The sequence below is a fragment of the Ochotona princeps genome, chromosome 29 (assembly GCF_030435755.1).
Source record: "Ochotona princeps isolate mOchPri1 chromosome 29, mOchPri1.hap1, whole genome shotgun sequence".
Taxonomy (NCBI): Eukaryota; Metazoa; Chordata; class Mammalia; order Lagomorpha; family Ochotonidae; genus Ochotona; species Ochotona princeps.
The window spans coordinates 4,019,884-4,040,919 of record NC_080860.1 but is presented as its reverse complement, the minus strand read 5'-3'; the positions used below and the strand labels follow the sequence as shown (position 1 = coordinate 4,040,919).

The 21,036-nt window shown below is 61.6% G+C and overlaps 1 protein-coding gene across 2 annotated transcripts; it reads left to right on the top strand.

The window, feature by feature from the left end:
• Nucleotides 1-1,092: 1,092 nt before the first annotated feature.
• Nucleotides 1,093-20,327, top strand: SETD1B (SET domain containing 1B, histone lysine methyltransferase). 2 transcript variants are annotated; one of them, XM_058656969.1, is made up of 18 exons: nucleotides 1,093-1,321; nucleotides 1,845-2,029; nucleotides 2,224-2,322; nucleotides 2,888-3,158; nucleotides 4,862-4,974; nucleotides 5,624-6,856; nucleotides 9,316-10,143; nucleotides 10,881-11,142; nucleotides 11,223-11,560; nucleotides 11,642-11,738; nucleotides 12,030-12,202; nucleotides 12,356-12,515; nucleotides 13,485-14,744; nucleotides 16,326-16,492; nucleotides 17,075-17,206; nucleotides 17,294-17,413; nucleotides 17,490-17,627; nucleotides 18,217-20,327. In XM_058656969.1, the coding sequence occupies exons 2-18, from the start codon at nucleotides 1,859-1,861 to the stop codon at nucleotides 18,388-18,390; spliced, it is 5,736 nt and encodes a 1,911-aa protein (XP_058512952.1). In that variant the 5' UTR covers nucleotides 1,093-1,321; nucleotides 1,845-1,858; the 3' UTR covers nucleotides 18,391-20,327. The 2 variants fall into 2 exon arrangements, with proteins under 2 accessions (XP_058512952.1, XP_058512951.1); XM_058656968.1 differs by having other exon boundaries at nucleotides 12,030-12,515.
• The last annotated feature ends 709 nt before the right edge of the window (nucleotides 20,328-21,036 follow it).

The following is a 21,036-nucleotide window of genomic DNA, read 5'->3' as shown; positions in this document are numbered from 1 at the left end:
CCCGCTCCAGCCAATTACCTACCCACAGCCAAATCACAAACCCCGAAAAGAGCCCCAATATGAAGTGCACCACCACCACGGGCCCCAGCCGGACAGCCGCCGCGCCTCGTCTGCCCGGGAGAGGCGGCAGAGGGGGCTGCGAACGAGTCCTTGCCCAGCCCGGGAAGCCTCGGAGTTGAAACTCACAAAATGGAAGCCGCGCGCTGATTGGTCGCCGCCACTCCCGGACCTTTAATAAAGAAGGAGGGGGGCAGGAAAAGAGAAAATGCAAAAAAAAAAAAAAAAAAAAGGGGGGGGTACTCTCTCGGCCGCCGGAGAGAAGCATGTGTTCAGGACAATCACTGGGGCGCTCCCCTCCAGAAATAAAAACAGAAAGACGGTGCAATCACCCGAGTGCAGGCGAGGACCGCTTCCTCCCAGGAATGTGAATGCTAATTTGGTTTTAAATCCTCGTTTCCCCTCCCCAGCGCAGCTCCGGGAAGGGGAGGGGGTCGCGGGCCCGGGGAGGAAGCCGGGGCCGAGATCCCTCGATTGCAACTCGCTCCTAGTCGACGCCGGCCTGGCCTGCCCCCCAACTCCTCACCGCCTGCCCGGGCCAGGACTCCGGGCGCCCTCACAACCACACACAAACGTGCCCCCGGGCCCAGCCCCTGCCCCTCGAGAGCGGGCGCGCCCACCGCCGAGCTCGGCAGTTTGCAAACAGTTTTTCGGAGGCCCCAGGGTGCCTGTGCGGTGGAAGGGGTGTGGGGGGGGGTTGGGGGGGGGAGGTGGGGAAACGCACGGCTCCTCCAGCTGCCAGGGCTCCGAGGGTCGCCCCCCGCCGCGGGAGAGGGGAGAGCCCAGGGAGACCTCCTCCCCCGCGCGCCGAGCCCCCCATCTCAGTCCCCAGCGGAATAAATAAATTAAAAGGCCTTTCCCCCCCCGGGGGGAGGGGGGAGGCAGTGTGGGAGCGCGCGAGTGAGGGGTGGGGGGCCGCTGGGGCCCGGGGCTTTGGCGGCGCAGCTGCCGCCGCCGGGAGAGAGCCTGGGGAAGCGGCGAGGAAGGCGAGGGGAGGAGGAAGAGGAGGAGGAGGAGGAGGAGGGTGAGCGCTCGGGTCGGGCTCCTTAGCGGTGTATTGTGGGATGTGCGGCTACTGGGAGCCGAGCCTCCGCCGCCAGCCGCCTCCCGGGCAGGAGCAGCAGCAGCGGCGGCGGCGGCGGCGGCAGCAGCGGCGGCAGCAGCAGCAGCTCGGGGCTCCCCGTCCGGCCGCCCGGGCCTCGGCTCCCGCGGGGGACACCATGTACTGGCTGGCGGCGCAGGGAGGCCGGCGCCCGGCGGGGATGTAAGCGCGGCTCGGGGAGGGAGAGAGGCCGCGGGGTAGCGGCGGCAGCCCGGGCGGCCCGAGCCCCCGGCCCGGCTCGGCTGCGAGCGGGCAAGGCGGACAGGCGAGCGGGCGGCGCCAAGGCCTGCCGCGAGCCCCGCGTCCCCGAGCCGGACCCAAGCGAGCGCCACGCCGGGCGGCCGCGACCACGGGCCGGAGCCCGCGTCCTCCGGGCGCCCCGGGCCCCGCCAGCCCGCTCCGGGGGCGCCCGGGAGCCCCTCGCTGCCGGCCCTGAGACGGTGGCCGAGCGGGCGGACGCGTAATTCTTTCCCGGAAGGACTATTCCCTCGCTCCGTTTCTTTTCTTTCTTTCTCTCTCTCTCTCTCTCTCTTTTTTTTTTTTGTGGGAGGTGTGTGCGTGTGTGTGTGTGTGTGTGTGTTGGGGGGGTAGCTGGTGCTTTCGGGGCGCGCTGGAAGTGGGGTGGGGGTGAGTGTGGACACGGCGGCGGCCGCGGCGCGGACGACAACAACTTGCTGGTTTTCAGGTTGGGTTAACGGCATGGAGAACAGCCACCCCCACCACCACCACCAGCAGCCCCCGCCGCAGCCCGGCCCTTCGGGCGAGAGGAGGAACCACCATTGGAGAAGTTACAAGTTGATGATTGACCCGGCCCTCAAGAAGGGGCACCACAAGCTCTACCGCTACGATGGGCAGCACTTCAGCCTGGCGGTGAGTCGCCGGCCCGGGACCCCTGCCCACCCCCACCCCACCCCCCGCCAACTGTCAGCCGCCGCGGCCGCCGGCACTTTGACAAGCGGCCCTGAGGTGGGGGTGGGGGGCTCCCCAGTTCCAGCCCCGGCCCTGGGAGAGGGTGGCCCTCCGTCCAACCTCACCCCCACTCCCCACTTGGTCCCTCCGCACAGATGTCCAGCAATCGCCCCGTGGAGATCGTCGAAGATCCCCGGGTCGTCGGGATCTGGACCAAAAACAAGGAGCTGGAGCTGTCGGTGCCCAAATTCAAGGTGGGACCCCTCCCCCTCCCCGCCCCAGGTTCGAAAATAACGCCAGCCCCGCGGGGTCCCCAGTTCCCGCCGTCCCTCCGACTTGGGAAGTTTTGGCGGGGAGGACGCCATCCCCACCCTGGCCTCTGGGCAGTAGGTATCCCACTGGGGGTGCCCCACGAGGGGCTCCGGCTCGCCCACCAGACTCCTGCCCGCTCGGGGTCCCGCCCCCTGGCCAGCTCAGGCGGTTGGGAGCCGGTGGAGCTGGACTTGGGCAGAGGGACGCGAACCTCCAGGGTCGCCCTGCCCGGGTAGCGGGCAGAGGAGGCCAGCATGGGAGCTGGGGAGAGAGAAACTGTTTCCTTTTCCCCTTCCTTCCGAACCCAGAGGACTTCCACGTTCCAAACGATTTAATCCTCTGCTTCCCGGGCCCGACCGCGTGCTCCCCCACCCCTCCAAATTTTTTTTATATTAAAAAAAAATTTTTAACTTGATTGTTTTCCACCAACCGGTGACTGGGGCACGTTGTGTGTTGGCTTCGGTTTCCTGGTTCTCTGAACTCCCTTCCTCCCTCGTCACCGGCCAGATCGATGAGTTCTACGTGGGCCCCGTGCCCCCGAAGCAGGTGACATTTGCCAAGCTGAATGACAACATCCGCGAGAACTTCCTGAGGGACATGTGCAAGAAGTATGGGGAGGTGGAAGAGGTGGAGATTCTGTACAACCCCAAGACCAAGAAGCACCTGGGTATTGCCAAGGTGGTCTTCGCCACGGTCCGGGGGGCCAAGGAGGCTGTGCAACATCTGCACAGCACTTCGGTCATGGGCAACATCATCCACGTGGAGCTGGACACCAAAGGTGAGTGAGCGTGCGCCTAGGGGGCGGGGCCACCAGAGACCTGTCACTGCCGCTCCCCCCCTCTGCTGGGGGCCCCCAGCTTAGAGCCCCTCCTCACTCTTCCTGGGGATCCCTCTCCCCACCTACTGACTGTTTTGCCCCCTCCTGAGGCTAGTCACGTGGAGCTAGAGCTGTTGTCTGTTGCTAGGAGACAGGCTATAATTTCCCCGAGTGCTGGTCCTTGGCCACCGTGCCCCTGGGGGCCCTCCGGAGGCTTCCCCACCTCCAGCACGCACACACTCCCTCCCCACGGGCTCCCCTTGAAGCTCCCAGTGGCCTGGGCTTTGGTGGTCCCCACTGTTGTGTTAGGGAGGAGGCAGGGTTGGTTTGTTTGAGCGGGCCGAGGGGGAGTCAGTGGAATGCCTTTGAATGGGTGAAGAGAGGGTCCCCTATGTCAGAGTGAAGCCTCCCAGGCCCGGGCGAGGCCCCCTGGAAGCGGGAGCTGGCTGGCCCGCATGCCTTCTCATTGATAGTGCTGCGGGGAGGAGCTGGGAGCGTGCAGGGCTGGCTGGGCACGCCAGGCTCACACTGGCTTCCCTCCTCTCTCTTAAAGAGACCGCGCCTCCCAGTTGGTCAGTTCAGTGCACACTCCCAAGCCAGCTGCCTGAGAGCTGGGGTCCCCACGCTCCCTTGGGGGGCTGGCAGCCCTGGAGGGCATCCCCCATGGTCAGCCTGAGTTGCCTCAGAAGATGTCCCGAACGTTATAATTATACAAAAAGCGGCTGGCTATCGCGTGGGAGCAGTATTGTTGGGTCCGGAGTCCATTGGGGGTTCCTTCTCTTCCCCACCTCCGACCCCCTGGGAACCCATCTGGGGAAAGGCTGGGGCGAGGTCTGCAGCCAGTATGGGTTCAGAGTCAGCTAGGGCAAGGGAAGGTGAACAACCTGTGCTGGTTTGAAAGTGAGACAGTGCCAAGCTGTTTCCAGGGCCCTGCCCACTGTCATCTCAGGCGCCAGTCTCCTCCCCCTCCTGTGTGTGTGTGTGTGTGTGTGTGTGTGTGTGAAAGAGAGAGAGAGAGGGAGTGAGTGTGTGGGTAGGGTCCCTTTAAATGTGCACACCCCCCTCTGGGCAACTGCAGTCTGATTGCTACCTGAAAACTGGCTGTGGAACCCTGGCCCCTGGCTCGGCTGGCTCCACCTCCTCTCTGGTAGCTGCCGGGTCTACCCTAGACGTCACGGGGTGGGGGTGCTGGTGGACCTGCCCCTTAGAGACAAGCAGCTGAATAGTTTGTATTTCAAGAAGGAGCTGGGTGAAGAGAAGTGCAGCTCCAGGAATGCGCCTCCTTTGCATATGTAAGCAGCTGTCTGAGGCTCTATAAATACCCTGCCTCTGGGGCCCTGGGCCAGCCCAACCGGCCAGCAGCCTCCTACCATCCAGTGTAAGCCTCTGGCTCCTAGCTGGGGAGCCACCAGGGCCCAGTGAACCCGGGAAGGGACTTGGGGTTGGAGGTGGCGTCCCAGCTCTGTGGGGCCCTTGCTCTGATTTTCAGCATCAGAAAAGCAATCACGGAGTTTAACAGCTTTTCTGAACAGATGGGGCGCCTAGTGCAGAGCCAAGGTGGCAGGAGCTTGGCCAGGGGCCGGGGTCTCTCAGGCCAAGCAGGCTGGAGTCCCGAAGGGCTGCCCAGTCCTTCAATCCTACAGAGTCCTCTCGCTCCTCCACAGGGGAAACCCGCATGCGGTTCTACGAGCTGTTGGTCACAGGCCGGTACACCCCGCAGACCCTCCCCGTGGGCGAGCTGGATGTCAGCTCTCCCATTGCCAGCGACGCCCTGCAGGTGGGTTTGGCTTCTCCCCAATGGACCTTACCTACGGCTCCCCCACATCCCCAGCAGGGTGTCCTGGGACTGCTGGTCCCACTTTGGGTGGCTGCCAAGTTCAGCCCTCAGGCACAGGCCCAGGGCTTCGGGGTCCACACTGATATGGAGCCCCTGCGGTGTCCAGAGGCCCTTCACGTGTGTGCTTTGCAGCATCCTTAAAACTCCCTGTCCCAAGACAGAGTCAGGCCCCTTCTAGAATGAAGCCGAGCCCTTCCCTGTCCAGTGCCTACTGGGACACCCCCTGGAAGGGGGCTCACCCCAACCCCTCTGGGCAGCTCTGCTCTCTGTCTTGTTGCCTCCCCATGCTGTTTAAACCCAAATGTGAGCCACCAGAGGCCGAACCAAACTCTTGGCTCCCCGCTGCCTCCCAGCCTGTGGTTGGGGTCACAGCCTGCTGGGCTCAAACGAAGCAGGAAGTCTGTCCCCCTACAGCTAGGGTTCTGGCCTTCTCTTCAGTACCTCATGGTTAGGAATGACTTCCAGGTCCCCTGGGGACAGGCGGCCACTGGGAAGGTAGGGCCCTCTGACTTCTGGTCCTGGGAGCACTTGGCCTCTGAGCTCCCCAGCAGCCCTGTCCCCCGGCCACATTGCTTGCTTCTCTCTCCAGCTGTCAGATGCCCTGAAGCGCCTCAAGGATGGCAGCCTGTCCCTGGGCTGTGGGTCTGGCTCCTCCTCCGTCACCCCCAACAGCGGCGGGACACCGTTCTCGCAGGACACAGCTTATTCCAGCTGCCGCCTGGACACACCCAACTCCTACGGACAGGGCACGCCCCTCACGCCGCGCCTGGGCACCCCCTTCTCACAGGACTCCAGCTACTCCAGCCGCCAGCCCACACCCTCCTACCTCTTTGGCCAGGACCCCACCACCACCTTCAAGGCCAGGCGCCACGAAAGCAAGTTCACGGATGCCTACAACCGGCGCCACGAGCATCACTATGTCCACAACTCCAACGCGGCCACGGTGGCAGGAACTGTGGCCTCCTTCCGGGGTTCTTCCGACCTGCCTTTTGGGGCAGTGGGAAGCGGAGGGGGTGGCAGCGGCCCTCCCTTCAAGGTCCAGCCGCAGGACTCGGGTTCTTTTGCCCACACGCCGCCCCCCAACCAGGCTGCCCCTGCTCCTGGGTTCAAGTCAGCTTTCTCTCCGTACCAAACCCCTGCACCTCCTTTCCCCCCGCCTCCCGAGGAGCCCGCTGCCACCGCCACCTTTGGGACCCGTGACAGTGGGGAGTTCCGGAGGGCCCCTGCACCCCCGCCCCTGCCGCCCTCAGAGCCCCCAGCTAAGGAGAAGCCGGGCACGCCACCTGGCCCACCACCCCCGGACACCAGCAGCATGGAGCTGGGCGGCCAGCCCACCTTCGGCTGGAGCCCTGAGCCCTGCGACAGCCCTGGCACGCCCACCCTGGAGTCCTCACCCGCGGGCCCGGAGAAGCCACACGACAGCCTGGACTCACGCATTGAGATGCTGCTAAAGGAACAGCGCACCAAGCTGCCCTTCCTGCGGGATCAAGACTCGGACGCCGAGCTGCAGATGGAGGGCAGCCCCATCTCCTCCTCCTCCTCCCAGCTCTCGCCACTCACACCCTTCGGCACTAACTCCCAGCCCGGCTTCCGCGGTCCCAGCCCGCCCTCCTCGCCCCCCTCCAGCACGGGCCTGGAAGACATCAGTCCCACGCCACTGCCAGACTCTGATGAGGACGAAGATGAGCTGGGCCTGGGCCTGGGACCACGGCCCCCACCTGAGCCGGGCCCTCCGGACCCCGCTGGCCTTCTGGGCCATACAGCTGAGGTGGCTTTGGATCTGGCTGGAGACAGGACCCCGACCTCAGAAAAGATGGATGAGGTACCCCCCCCTTGTCTTTCTGTGTGCAGTTGGTTTTGTCTCTCATGTCCCCTTGGATGCTCACAAAGAACAACACAGGCTAAGGGCAGCAGGGCGTGGCCAGTCAGCATGGGCGCTGGAGGGAGAGGGGGAAGATGGCAGTGGCACCAGGCAGCTGGCTTGCCTCTCAGCTCCCTGGCAGCCTGGAGAGAAGGAGACCATGGCTGAGTCTTGTTGCTATGCCTTCTGGGGGAGGCAGTCACGGTTTTCCCTCAACCTGCTTTGTTGCAGTGGGTCGTGGTGATAGTTAAGGGATTCCTTCTCCTCTGCTGGGAATTCCGGACCTGGGAACATGGGGCTAGTCCTGACACTCAGCTGGCGGGGGGGGGGGAGGATGTCAGGGGATTGAGCACTGACACCCTGAGCCTGATGCCCTTTGAGGAGGTGGAAGGCTAGGCAGGAGGGTGCTGGAGAGCCCCTTCTGCTAGGGGGACCCCAGGCGCAGCCCTCTCCCTAGGTCTCCCTCCAGCCTCCAGAGGTTCCTCTGGGACAGGTTAGCTGGGTCTCCTTCCTTAGCCTGTGCTCCGGGGGCACCTGCTTAGCCCTCCTGGAGGCACACTTTAGAGCTGGACCCTGGAGGTAGGCAGGCCATGGCACCTAAAGCCCTGCCTCTGTGCGTGACCGGAGCTAAAGCTGGGCCACCTGCACAGGAGGGGGCCTCTAAGTAGTTTGGGGGAAGTGGTTTTGGGCATCAGGGGTCCGGGCAGGCAGAGCTAACAGGTGTGCAGACGTGAGGTCGATCAACCTGTCCCCTTCCCCCTGTGCCTCCTTCTGGGCCGCCTGGGGTTGGGGTTTTACCATGCTGACTGGGCCAGAGTCGAGATAGGCAGGCCCTGAGAGCTGGGGTTGGGAGCGCTAGGACTTACGGCCTCGGGAGCCCCCTGCTGGCGACTGAGAGGACAACACTGGGCTCCTCCGGTAGGCTGCGGGATGGGTGAAGGGGTGCAGGGAGAACCCAGACACAGCACAAAGCAGGCTGAAGCCAAAGCGGGGGAGCCACACAGGGAGACCCGCAAGGGGAGTACGGGTGGGAGCTGCTTCTCCGCAGAGGCCAGTGGTCAGCAGTGTGGAATCCCCTCTGCAGCCTTGCACCCCAGCCCTGCATGTCCCAGGTTGTGTGCCTCAGGAAGGCACTTTGCTTCTTCAAATCTGTTTCAAACTCTGTAAAATGGGCCAGTCCTAAGTGAGCATGAGCTTCCCTGGAGGCCCCAGCACCTGGGGCCTCACCTGGCACTTGCTGTGGCCTCCCAGAACTCCCAGCTGTCCCCCGGCAGCCAGAGGGGCGGAGGGAGGGGTGGGCCGTGCTGGGATTGGTTGGCAGCAGCCGCCTGGGTTAACCCTCTGTGTGCTGCAGCAGGCCTGCCTGCTGCTGTCTGGGACCTGGGGTTTTGGGCCTTGATTTCCTGAGCTGTGGAGAGCTGACGGCTCACACGTGTGTGTGTGCATGTGTATGTGTAGAGCAGGCCTAGGAAAACGGCTGTGGGCTGAGGAGAACCCCTGCTGAGGACAAGATCCCCTTGGTGCCTCCCTTCTTGCCCTTGCCACTCCCAGATTCCAGCAGCAGCCCATTCCTGGGCTGGGGTCCCTAGCAAGACCCTGTCCTCTTGTTTTTACAAGTTGAAAAATGCGGAGAGATCCCCTCCATCTGTTGACTCACCCCACTGATGGCACTGGGCGGCCAGAGCTAGTGGCAGGGACCCAAGTACCAGGGCCTCTCGGGGTGCAGGTTAGCAAGAAGCCAGCCAGTTCTTGAACGGGCCTCCTGTGGGGTACGAGCCTCCTAAACCATGCCATCCCACCCTCCTCAACCCTGGGTCTGTGTGGCTCATGTCACGAGAGCGCCACCTTGTGAGGCTCCTGTGCTCTGCCCAGCCGCACAGCAACGACCCACATCACCTGGGGCCAGTCCTCCCCAGCGCAGCGAGGGCACATGCTGCCTGCCTGGGGCAAGTTTGGGTTCCCCCAACCCACTAACTGGCTGTGTGGCCCTGGGTAAGATGCTGGAGCCCTGGTGCATGAAGATGCTGGAGTCACTTCTGTGTGAGGGGTGCATGGGCCATGGCGGGGGCCCCAGGGATGTCCCATGCAGGCTGCAGCAGTCCCAGGGACAGCAGAACCCCCGCCCCTATTTCCCTGTGGTCTCAGCATCCCTGGCCTCCCCTCCGTGTGGCTGGTCAGCCCTGGAAGGGCAAGGTGGGCCTGGCATGCAGAACAGTGGGGCAGGCAGGTGCTGAGTTTGTGAGTGGCCTCATGGGTGCTCCCAGGAGCCCCCAGGGCAGGTGCTGGGAGAGGAGCTGAGGCTGGGCTGGGGTGAGATGGGGGCTCGCTGGGGTCGCCTTAATGCTGCCAGGGACCGGGGCTCAGGAAGGGATGCTAGCTGCCAGGCTCGCCCCAGCTGCCCACGCCTGCTCTCTCCCCAGGGCCAGCAGTCCTCCGGTGAGGACATGGAGATCTCAGACGACGAGATGCCCTCGGCTCCCATCACCAGCGCAGATTGCCCCAAGCCTATGGTGGTGACCCCAGGGTCGGCAGCCGTGGCAGCCCCTGCTGTGCTGGCTGCCAGCCTGCCGCTGCCCCCACCACCCGGCTTCCCACCGCTGCCCCCGCCGCCGCCGCCGCCTCCCCCGCAGCCTGGCTTCCCCATGCCGCCCCCGCTACCACCGCCGCCGCCACCACCCCCAACACACCCAGCGGTGACTGTGCCCGTGCCACCACCACCGCTGCCTGCACCGCCTGGGGTGCCACCACCACCCATCCTACCACCGCTGCCGCCTTTCCCGCCCGGGCTGTTCCCGGCGATGCAGGTGGACATGAGCCACGTGCTGGGCGGCCAGTGGGGTGGCATGCCCATGTCCTTCCAGATGCAGACGCAGATGCTGAGCCGCCTGATGACTGCCCAGGGCGCCTGCCCCTACCCACCCTTTGTGGCTGCTGCTGCGGCAGCCGCTTCAGCTGGGCTGCAGTTCGTGAACCTGCCGCCTTACCGCGGCCCCTTCTCACTGGGTGGCGCAGGCCCGGGCCGAGGCCAGCCATGGCCCCCACTGCCCAAGTTTGACCCATCGGTGCCACCGCCAGGCTATGTGCCGCGGCAGGAGGACCCGCACAAGGCCACGGTGGACGGCGTGTTGCTTGTGGTGCTCAAGGAACTCAAGGCCATCATGAAGCGTGACCTGAACCGCAAGATGGTGGAGGTGGTAGCCTTCCGCGCCTTCGACGAGTGGTGGGGCAAGAAGGAGCGCATGGCCAAGGTGAGGGGCACAGGCCAGGCAGCGCGGGGCCCCAGCCATGCCCCAAGGGCCTCTCAGCACAGCAGGACGCTCCTGGCTTTGCAGCACAGGGCTCCCCCAGCATAGCCCCCAGCCTGTGCCCGGCTTCTTGGCTCACCACAGGACAGCTCTCCTGCTTGCTTTTCCTTTCCTTTCTCCTCTTTTATTTTCCTTTCTTTTCTCTCTTGTAAAGATTTATTAATGAAAGACACAGATACAGACAGGGAAAGAGAGAAAGCTTCCATGTGTTCTATGTGTTGGTTCACTCCCCGAAGGGCCACAACAGCAGAGCTGGGTCGTTCCCAAGCCAGGAGTTTCTTCCCGGTCGCCCCTGTGGGTGTAGGGGCCCAAGGACCAGCTGCCTTGCAGCCGGGGTGGGCAGCAGCTGTCCAGCCTGGTCCGTTAGGTGTGTAGTGGGCCAGAGACATCAGAGGGAGCCTGCTGACACTGCAGTGGGAGGGACACCCCTCGCCCCCCCACCTGGGAACCTTGCAGGGCACAGGGCTCTCCCTGCATCTAGTCTGAGTCTTGTCCATGAGGCCTCTCAAGCCCAGGGGTGCGTTGGGCTAGGGTGGGAGAGTGTCTGGGTTCTATAACACTTGTGTCCTGGTGGCACTTGTGTGGACTCACAGCCTGTTCCCCAGTGAGAATGTCCGAGGCCAGGGCCCCAGGCAGCGCCCTCCGCAGGCCTGGGACCTTGGTGACTCGTCTCCTTGCAGGCCTCGCTGACTCCTGTGAAGTCGGGCGAGCACAAGGACGAGGACCGGCGGAAGCCCCGGGACCGAGTGGCCTCATGCCTGCTGGAGTCGTGGGGCAAGGGTGAGGGCCTGGGCTGTGAGGGCCTGGGCCTGGGCATCGGCCTGCGCGGGGCCATCCGCCTGCCCTCCTTTAAAGTCAAAAGGAAGGAGCCGCCCGAGGCAGCCTCGTCTGGTGACCAGAAGCGTCTCCGGCCTTCGGCCTCTGTGGATGAGGAAGATGAAGGTTTGCATCCTGCCCCCCGGTGTGGGTGGTGGGGTCCCTTGCTCCCTGCCCCAGCCTAGCCCTGACAGTTTTCCCCACAGAATCGGAACGGGAGCGGGACCGGGACATGGCGGAGGCCCCGTGCGAGCTTGCCAAACGGGACCCCAAGGGTGTAGGGGTGCGGCGGCGGCCAGCGCGACCGCTGGAGCTGGACAGCGGCGGGGAGGAGGACGAGAAGGAGTCCCTGTCAGTGTCTTCATCCTCGTCGGCATCCTCATCCTCGGGGTCCTCAACAACCTCGCCCTCATCCTCGGCCTCCGAGAAGGAGGAGGAGCGGGATAGTACCGAAGAGGAGGAAGGGGAGGAGGAGGAAGAGGAGGAAGAAGGTGGCCCCCGGAGCCAGATCTCTTCTTCCTCAACCTCATCCTCATCAGACAAGGTATGACCTGGCCAAGGGCCCGGGGCCAGGGCAGGGGACAGGCCCCTTGGCTCACTGCCCCCACCCATCCCCGTCTCCCAGGGTGACGACAGTGATGACCGGGATGAGTCCGAAAACGAGGACGGAGACTCGGCCCTGTCGGAAGCCAGCCAGAAGAACGATGGGGACTCTGATGGAGGTGAGGGGCCAGAGTCAGGGCCTTGGTGTCACCTTGTTCCAGCTCACACACAGCCTTACATGCATGAGATAGCTGGAGTGGGTGGGCAGCTGGGGCAGGGAGCGGGGCAGGTGGGTTAGACCCACCTTTGGCTAACACCTGGACCCAAGTGAGGATGAACTGGTGGGTTGCTGTTGAGCTGCGCATGTGCATGTCTCAAGGAGCCCGGTGTGGCATGCTCAGGGGCAGCGCCTGGCCCAGGGTCAGAGCCCAGCAGTCAGGCGATGGCTCTGTGTCTGTGTCCCCATCCAGAGGAGACAGTGAGCATCGCCACGTCCAAGGCTGAGGCTGAATCGTCCAGCGGGAGCTCCGTGTCTTCTGAGTTTGAGTCAAGCTCCGAGTCCTCGTCTTCGTCCTCAGAGGACGAAGAGGATGTGGAGACAAAGGATGAGGAGGAGGAAGAGGAGGAGGAAGAGGAGGGGAAGGTGGGACCAGTGGACAAAAGCTCGGCCTCTGCCGGCGCCGAGAGCTTTGAGGAGGCCAAGGAGGAGGAGTCCCTGGCCCTGGAGGTTCTCACCACGGAGGCACTGGGCACTGAGCAGGAAGTGGACATTGAGGTGGAGGATGAAACCCCCCAGGAGCCAGTGCCCGTGCCTGTGGGTGCTGAGGAGCTGGCGCGCTGCAAGCGGCCCGCTGAGGAGCCAGATCTGAGCCAGCAAGGACCCATGATGGTGTCGCCGGAGCCCCGGGCCACAGAGGCAGAGCCCCAGCCCCCCTCGTCCCCTGAGCTCGCCCCAGGTAAGGTTGGTAAGGTCTGTAGCCCCCTGCTGGGTAGTGTGCCTTTGTGCCATGATTCCCAGTATCATCCTGGGACCACCAGCCCCGTGAGCTGGGGTGTGTGAAAAGGAAGGAGGTAGTTGTCCCCAATCAACATAGTCCGGACAGACCTGGGGATGCGGGCAGGGCGTCAGGGCAGGGCCTCCTGCACAGCGGTGTTTGCTGTACATGCTGGATGCATGCTGGATTCAGTGTTCCTTTTTATTTTAAGATTTATTTATTTATTTATATTACAAAGATTTACAGAGAGGAGGAGAGACAGAGAGGAAGATCTTCGTCCGATGATTCACTTGGAGAGTGAGCGCAACAGCCTGTGCTGCGCTGATCCGAAGCTGGGAGCTTCCTCCAGGTCTCCCACGCGGGTGCAGGGTCCCAAGGCTTTGGGCCGTCCTCCACTGCTTTCCCAGGCCACAAGCAGGGAGCTGGATGGGAAGTGGAGCTGCCGGGATTAGAACCGGTGTCCATATGGGATCCCGGGGCATTCAAAGCGAGGACTTTAGCCACTAGGTCAAGATTCAGTATTCCTTGAACCACCCTCCCAGCTAGGTCCCTAGGCCAGGGTAAGAGATGACAGCAGAGAATTAGACAAGGGAGGAAAATACTGGAAGAAAAACAGGGAAGGATCTGACAAGTCCTGCAGAAAAAAGACAGTGAATTTGAGTTGCGTCTCAAAGCAGAAGCAGTCCTGTGAAGGCAGTTCACAACTGCCTCTCCTGTGTGTGTCGTGCTGTGGCATCCATAAGTACCTACTGTGTGCCCTGGGCTGGTGCCAGGTGGGCCTTGAGTGGCTTAGCTAGAGCACGGGCACTGTGCTCCACCACTCCTAGGGCTGTGGGCCGGGCACGTGTCAAGTGCATAGTAGCGCAACATTGGTCAGGTCTGGAGAAGTGGTTCGAGTTGTAACTGTTGCCTCTGTTCGCTTCTCTGCAGGGGATGACCTGGAAACGGAGCCGGTGCCCCCTCCAGCACTCACCTTGCCTCTGCAGCCACCATTGCCACCCCCTCGACCCCCTCGGCCCCCCAGCCCACCACCAGAGCCTGAGACCCCAGACCTTCCGCACCCACCCATCGCCCCGGAGCCTCTGCCCGAGGACCAGCCCCCACGTACCCCAGGCCTCTGTGGCAGCCTGGCCAAGTCGCAGAGCACAGAGACAGTACCAGCTACACCAGGCGGGGAGCCGCCTCTGTCAGGGGGCAGCAGCCTGTCCCTGAGCTCCCCGCAGGTACCCAGCAGCCCCTTCTCCTACCCGTCCCAGTCCCCAAGCTTGGGCAGCGGGGGCCTCCCACGGACGCCTGGCCGGGATTTCAGCTTCACACCCACCTTCCCAGAGCCCAGTGGGCCCCTGCTCCTGCCCGTGTGCCCGCTCCCTGCCGGCCGGCACGATGAGCGCTCTGGCCCCCTGGCCTCCCCGGTGCTCCTGGAGACAGGCCTGCCCCTCCCACTGCCCCTGCCTCTGCCCCTGCCCCTGGCACTGCCCGTACCCGTCCTACGGGCCCAGGCTCGGGCTCCGACCCCGCTACCCCCTCTGCTCCCAGCCCCACTGGCCTCTTGCCCTGCCCCCATCAAAAGGAAGCCGGGCCGGCCCCGGCGCTCCCCACCATCCATGTTGTCATTGGAAGGGCCTTTGGTCCGGCCACCAGCAGGGCCTGCCCTCGGGAGGGACCTGCTGCTCCTGCCTGGCCAGCCTCAGGCCCCTGTCTTCCCCAGCACCCACGACCCCCGGGCTGTGACCCTGGACTTCCGGAACACGGGGATCCCAGCCCCGCCCCCACCCCCACCTCCTCAGCCTCCCCCACCCCCACCACCCCCACCCATTGAGCCCACCAAGTTGCCCTTCAAAGAGCTGGACAACCAGTGGCCTTCTGAGGCTATCCCCCCGGGCCCGCGTGGGCGTGATGAGGTCCCGGAAGACTACATGGATCTGATTAAGGCGCGGGGGCAGTGGCGCCGGCCCCCCAAGAAACGCCATGAAGATCTGGTGGCTGCCTCTGTCTCGCCTGAGCTCTCCCCACCCCAGCCCCTCTTCCGGCCCCGCTCTGAGTTCGAGGAAATGACCATCCTGTATGACATCTGGAATGGTGGCATTGACGACGAGGACATCCACTTCCTGTGTGTCACGTATGAGCGGCTGCTGCAGCAGGACAATGGCATGGACTGGCTCAACGACACACTCTGGGTCTACCATCCCTATATCCTGCTGACCGTGGGGGTCGGTGCCATGAGCATGGGGGGACCCAGCCCTCTGGGCTGTTGCAGCAGAAGCAGTAGTATGAGTTAGGTGCCGACTGCTAAGTTTTATTTATTTTTATTGGAAAAGCAGATGTACAGAGAGAAGGAGAGACAGAAAGATCTTCCATCTGCTGGTTCACTCCCCCAAGTGGCCGCAACAGCTGGAGTTGAGCTGATCTGAAACAAGGAGCCAGGAGTTTCTTCCAGGTCTCGAATGCGGTTGCAGGGTCTCTAAGACCTTGGGCCATCCTCGACTGCTTTCCCAGGCCACAAGCAGGAAGCTAGGAGGGAAGTAGAGCAGCTGGGATACAAATTGGCACCCATATGGGATCCCAGCACATGCAGGGCGAAGAATTTAGCTACTAGGCTGCTGTGCCAGGCTGCAGCTGAGCCACTTTTAACTGCTCCCTCCAGGCCAAGCCTTTCTCCAAGGGTGGCAGGTTCCTGACTGGGTCGTGTGAGTTAACACAAGGTAGGCTGAACACTCACATGTCCTGACCCCTCATCACCTGATTTCGTTAGAAAAAAGATTTATTTGTTTATTTCTCTGAAAGTCAGAATGACACAGAGAAGGAAAGGCAAAGGAAGAGATGAGCCCTCTGGCTGACTCTTCAAACTGGCCGCAAGACCAAGGCCGGACCCGGCTGCTGCCAGGGGCCTCGAGCTCCGGCTGCGTCTCCCATGTGCATGAATGAAGGACCACCTTCCAGTGCCTTCCCAAGCCTGTTGGAATCCTGGATACAGAGCAGTGCTGCAGGAGAGGATGCCAGCGTTGCAGGGAGCAGTTTAATTCACTGTCCCACAACACCTGCCCCTTTGTTTTATTAAAAGGCAGAGAGAAGAAACAGACAAAAACCTCCCATCTTGTGGTTCACTCCCTAAAGCGGAAGCCAGGAACAAGGAACTCGGCCATTTCTTTCATGTGGGTGTTAGGGATCCAATCACTCATGCCTCCAGTCAGAAACTAGAATCAGGAGGAGCCAGGGCTTGAACTGGGCACCCTGAACCCTGACCAAAGGCACACCCCTCATCACCCAGCTTAATCCCTCTATAGTTTGAAGAGGTAGGGCTGCCATTTCTTTTGTTTTGCATAAGAAGAAACAGACTCAGAAAGGGCAAGTAGCCTGCCTGAGGCCACACAGCTGCGGGGTGACAGCCTAGGCAAGTTTGCCTTCTGTGCTGGCCACTGGTGTGAGCCTAGGAGGTTGGTATAATTGTCCCTGTCCTGCCGCACGGACCCATTGAGTCTTCCTCTGTCATGGTGTCTGCTGAGCAAGCATCCAGAGCACATGTAGTCACTCAGGCCTCACTGTCACCCCAATTCTGAGATGGGAAACTGGGGCAGGAAGTGGTAAAGAATGTGACCCCCAAAGCTACGCCACTGGGTCCTGACTCTGCTTGGCTGTAGCAGTGACAGGGTTGGTCTTGCCTCCCCTGGACCCTGTTATGGGGCTGGGGAGGCCAGGCACAAGGGGCAGGTGTCTCGAGGTCCAAGGAGGGCTTTGCTGAGAATGATCACATGGCCCTTGACCCACACCCACCCACCAGCCTCTCTTCAGCTAAGAAGAAGAAGCGGGATGATGGTATCCGCGAGCACGTGACGGGCTGTGCCCGCAGTGAGGGCTTCTACACCATCGACAAGAAGGACAAGCTCAGATACCTCAACAGCAGCCGTGCCAGCACTGATGAGCCCCCTGCTGACACCCAGGTACTGCCCCTGCGTGGCTAGGGGTCAGCTGAGAGCCCAGGCAAGGGGTGGTCTGTGTCCTACCAGTGGCAGTTCTGCGGGTTCTGGGCAGTGGGGTGAGTGGATCTACAACCTCGGCAAATTAAGCTGCATCTCCCTGCTCAGCGTGAGCTCCTGTGTGAGGCTGCAGCGAGCCAGCCAGTGGGGGAGGGAGGACCTATGAGCAAGCAGGGGGAGTGCTGTGGGGAGACCTGGATACAGGTGTGGGAGGCTGTCCTGTGGCACCAGCCAAGGAAGGTGCTTCTGCAGTAGAAGTCGATGATGCTTGGCTTACTGGGAACTTACCAGATCCCACTGGCCACACGCACAGAGCAACGTGTGAGCAGGTCACAGGTCCTGGACGAGAGAGAGGCCAGGGCTCCAGGATCCTGGGAGCCGGTGGGGGGCGGGCGAGGGCAAGCATCAACCAGGAACTACAGATGGTGGAGACAGCAGAGCCCCCAAGCTGTGATTGGGTTGTCCAGGGCTTGGGGCCAGGGGCGTGGCCTGGCTGCATGCCCAGGACTCAGATCCAAGCCTGACTGGTACGGGCTGCATACTCAGGGCATGAGCATCCCTGCGCAGCCCCACGCTTCCACACGGGCCGGCTCAGAGCGGCGGTCGGAGCAGCGTCGCCTGCTGTCCTCCTTCACCGGCAGCTGCGACAGTGACCTGCTCAAGTTCAACCAACTCAAGGTGAGCTGGGGACCTGCCCAGGGCAGCCATGGTGGGAACAGCATGGAGAGAGGGGCAAGGCTGACTTCCCTGCCTTCCCTCGTTCAGTTCCGGAAGAAGAAGCTCAAATTCTGCAAGAGCCACATTCATGACTGGGGCCTGTTTGCCATGGAGCCCATTGCTGCGGATGAGATGGTCATCGAGTATGTGGGTCAGAACATCCGCCAGGTAGGTGCAGTGTGGTGCAGTGGGCAGCAGGGTGGGCACAGGCCATGCAGTGCCACCTGACAGCCTTCCCCACCAGGTGATCGCGGACATGCGGGAGAAGCGCTATGAGGACGAGGGCATTGGCAGCAGCTACATGTTCCGGGTGGACCATGACACCATCATTGATGCCACCAAGTGTGGCAACTTCGCACGCTTCATCAACCACAGTTGCAATGTGAGTGCCCGCAGGGGCCTCCGCTGCCCCTGCCTCTACTAGTAGGACCCCTTGCAAGCCCCCGCATGGGAGCTGGTCGTGTGCCGGGGCGGGGGAGGCAGGGATGTGAGACCCTGAATGAGGAGCCCTGCTCAGCCTTGAGCATCAGGTTTCTCTCTGTGAAGTGGGCATGCAGGAGGCTGTGGGAAGCACTAACAGTGCTTCAGTCGTGGGCTCCCTCAGCGCCTCCCTGGGCTGGGCTTGGAGAGACTCCCTTGCCCACTGCGATGGGAATGCTGTGCCTTTGTGTACTATACACAGAGGAAGAGGCTGCATGCTCACATATGGGTGCATGAGGATGGTGTGGTCACACGTGGGGGCGCTGAGGTGGTTGTATGTGGTGTGACATGCCTGCATGTGGTGATGTGCCCAGTGTCCCTGCTGAAGTGCAGCGTATAGGCCCTGGACTAGAGCTCAGAAGCAGGCCTGGGCTGCATACTTACGGCGGGGTCAGCTGCCGGAGGAATGGCAGTGGGAGCCTTGGGCCGGAAGAGCCCAGGCATGCGTGGGTTAGTGAGACTGGGACCCACGCTTCCCTCTCCTGCCACAGCCCAACTGCTATGCCAAGGTGATCACAGTGGAGTCACAGAAGAAGATTGTCATCTACTCGAAGCAGCATATCAGCGTCAACGAGGAGATCACCTACGACTACAAGTTCCCCATCGAGGACGTCAAGATCCCCTGCCTCTGTGGCTCTGAGAACTGCAGGGGGACCCTCAACTAGCCCCGCCCCATTTCAGGTGCTGTTCCTTCCCCAGTGGCCACGCCGGGGCCTGGACCCCAACACTACCCCAGGACACCCCCTGCAGCTCCGGCCTCTTGGCAGGAAAGGGCTTCTCTGTCCGTCAGCCCGCGTCTCTGTTTCAGAACTGCTCCTTGCAGGGGCGTCGCTGACCATGAACTTGTGTCTGTGTCCCTGTCTCCCTCTGGCTTCTCTCTCTCTCTCTCTCTCTCTCTCTGTCCTTAGCCTCTTCTCATGAATGCTGCTACATGGTTTGGTCTTCTCTGCATTTTTGTCCTCGTCATAAGGAAAGACATTTTAACCATTGAAATGTGAAGACAGAATCAGAACGGCCTCAGCTGGCGCCCGATGTGCGGCCAGGTGCTGTGGGAGCAGGGGCCGCCCGACCACGACCTCAGAACACTACGGAGCTGACAGGCCCTTCTGCCCGTGCAGCAGTGCGGAGCCCGGAGCCTCCCAACCCACTCCCCGGCTTTCTCCCTGACGGCTGGGGCAGACCCTGGAGGAGCTTGCCGTGCGCCCCCCGCCCACTCCCCCACCTTGGGTTCAATGTTTACGTTTTCATTTGGATGCCAGCAGCGGGAGGGAACCCCTGGGGTCCCAGAGTGGGTGTGGAAGCCTGGAGGACAACGGGGCTCCCCCGCCTCGCCCAACCCCAGGGGCAGTGTAGCCACATGTGTGGTGCAGTGTGGCCCATGGTAGGGCTTTTGTCCATGAACTTCACATTACCAGCCAAACAAGCAGCTGAGTCCTTCCAGAGGAGCAAAGTGTTGGGAAAACATGTTAAAGTCAGAAGGTCCGAGTTCTGGACAGCTTTTTCCTTTTAACCCTTTTCACCCCTCCCATCCCCATCCAGGTTTATGTCCATGAATTATTTTTTTCCTTGTGTGTATATAAAACCTGAGCACAGGGGAAGACTGTGGGTGTTGGTAATTCGGAGGCAGCCCCTGTGCTTAGGCCTGCAAAGGACTCCTGGGGGTGTGGTTTCCTGGCTCCAGGCTCGTCTCCTACTGTGGGAAAGCAGTGCAACCGTCGTTGGCCGGCGAGCCGAGCAGGCGTGTACATAGGCTCCGGAGCACGGCTGCCGTGCCTGGGAGCCAGTGCTGCAATGAGAGGCTCCCGGGGGATGGACCCAGACCCGGTGCCTCTGGTATCTCAGCTTGTGTCAAGCTTGTTATCATGTAAATTCTGTACAAAGAATTGTTATTTTTCTTTTTTTTTCTTTTTTTTTTTTTTTTTTTTGTCGGTGGTTTTGTTTTTCTCAGTCCACCCTAGACCCTCTCGGTTTGAGACCGTACCCACCAGTTTCCAAGCCAAGAGTTGGAGGCTTACAATGTGGTGGGGGTGGGGGGTCCCTAGGCACCATGGCAACCTTCTCTTCCATTTGTGTTTCTTTGCCTAATTGTGCAACCAGGGACGTATTTATTTTTCACCCGAGGAAAGATAGCTGGTAGAGATGGCTGATTTGAGTTCCCCTCCCCTTCCCCGTGGGCGAAAGGAAGGTGGGTAATGAGGGTGCCAGGGAGGGGCTGGCCTCGCCCTATCATGCTGGGGCCTCTGTTAGGCTTCTTCCAGGGCCAGGGGTTGGGCACCCCTCTGGAACCCCACCCCATGGCTGGAAATCACCTAAGAAAATGTTGCCTCATGTTTCTTTCAACTCCTTCATTTTCACTGAAAAAAACCTCTGCTTTTGAAGAGTTGGGGTTTTCTGCCTCTCCCTCCCCTGCGCCCCATGCAAAGAAGAGATCAATTCTAGGGACGTTTGTGCGTGTAGACTCTGTCACCCTTATGTACCTTGTTCTGAAGAGAAGTGTCTCCGTGGTGGGTATCTTGCTGTAAATACTTGTTGATATTTTTGTGAATTCAATACTATATACCATTGTATTATAGTAACTTTTATAAAGCAAACCATAAATACACTGACTTTTCTTACAGATCCGCCATCTCTCTTGCTCTCCTGTCCTGTCCTCTTCTCTCTCTCTCTCTCTCTCTGCCCGGGGTGTGCTGCTCTCACGCCTTCCGTGTGCAGCACTGAGGAGGGCTCTGACGGCATTCCCCACAGCTTTTCTGATCTCCTTCTAGGTTGGTGGTTTTAGAGTTTGGTTTTATCCCCCAGTTTCTAGCTTCTTAAGACTGGGGATGTTTCATGCTGATGGTAGTTGCCGTCATTCAGAAAGAAGGTGTCCTTAGCACACCTGACAGCTAAAGAGCCCATATGACAGTCACAGGTTGCGAATTCACGCGTCTGGTGCTTTGACATTCTGGGGGTGGAGCGAGGACATTGGCGGGAGCCAGGGAGAGCGTGACTATGAAGGCACTGTGACTCCCCTCCCCACAGCTGCACAGCGACCCTCCCAGTGCCATGTCAGTAGGTCTTCGGCCCCCAGAGCTCTCAGGGCACTGGATGCCAAACGCTGCTGCCCACATGGGGGTAACCACATGTGCCAAGGGATACTTGCAGCCTGTGTGGTCAGCCATGGGACCAGGTGGCTCCGGGGAGGAAGGTCCATAAGCAGGCCCTGGGACTTCCAAGTTGAACAAAGCTCAGGGAAGGGGTGCCCACTGGATTAGGGAGCACAGGTCCAGGCAGGGGTGCAGAACCGGCAGTTCCCTGGGTGGGGAGAGGTG

Bases quoted from the DNA above. Each gene is read 5' to 3' on its own strand.
- SETD1B (XM_058656968.1), top strand. From the start codon at position 1,859: ATGGAGAACAGCCACCCCCACCACCACCACCAGCAGCCCCCGCCGCAG. The intron at 14,745-16,325 runs ATATCCTGCTGA...ACCCACACCCAC, and splicing joins ACTCTGGGTCTACCATCCCT to CCACCAGCCTCTCTTCAGCT. The intron at 17,628-18,216 runs GTGAGTGCCCGC...CTCCTGCCACAG, and splicing joins TCATCAACCACAGTTGCAAT to CCCAACTGCTATGCCAAGGT.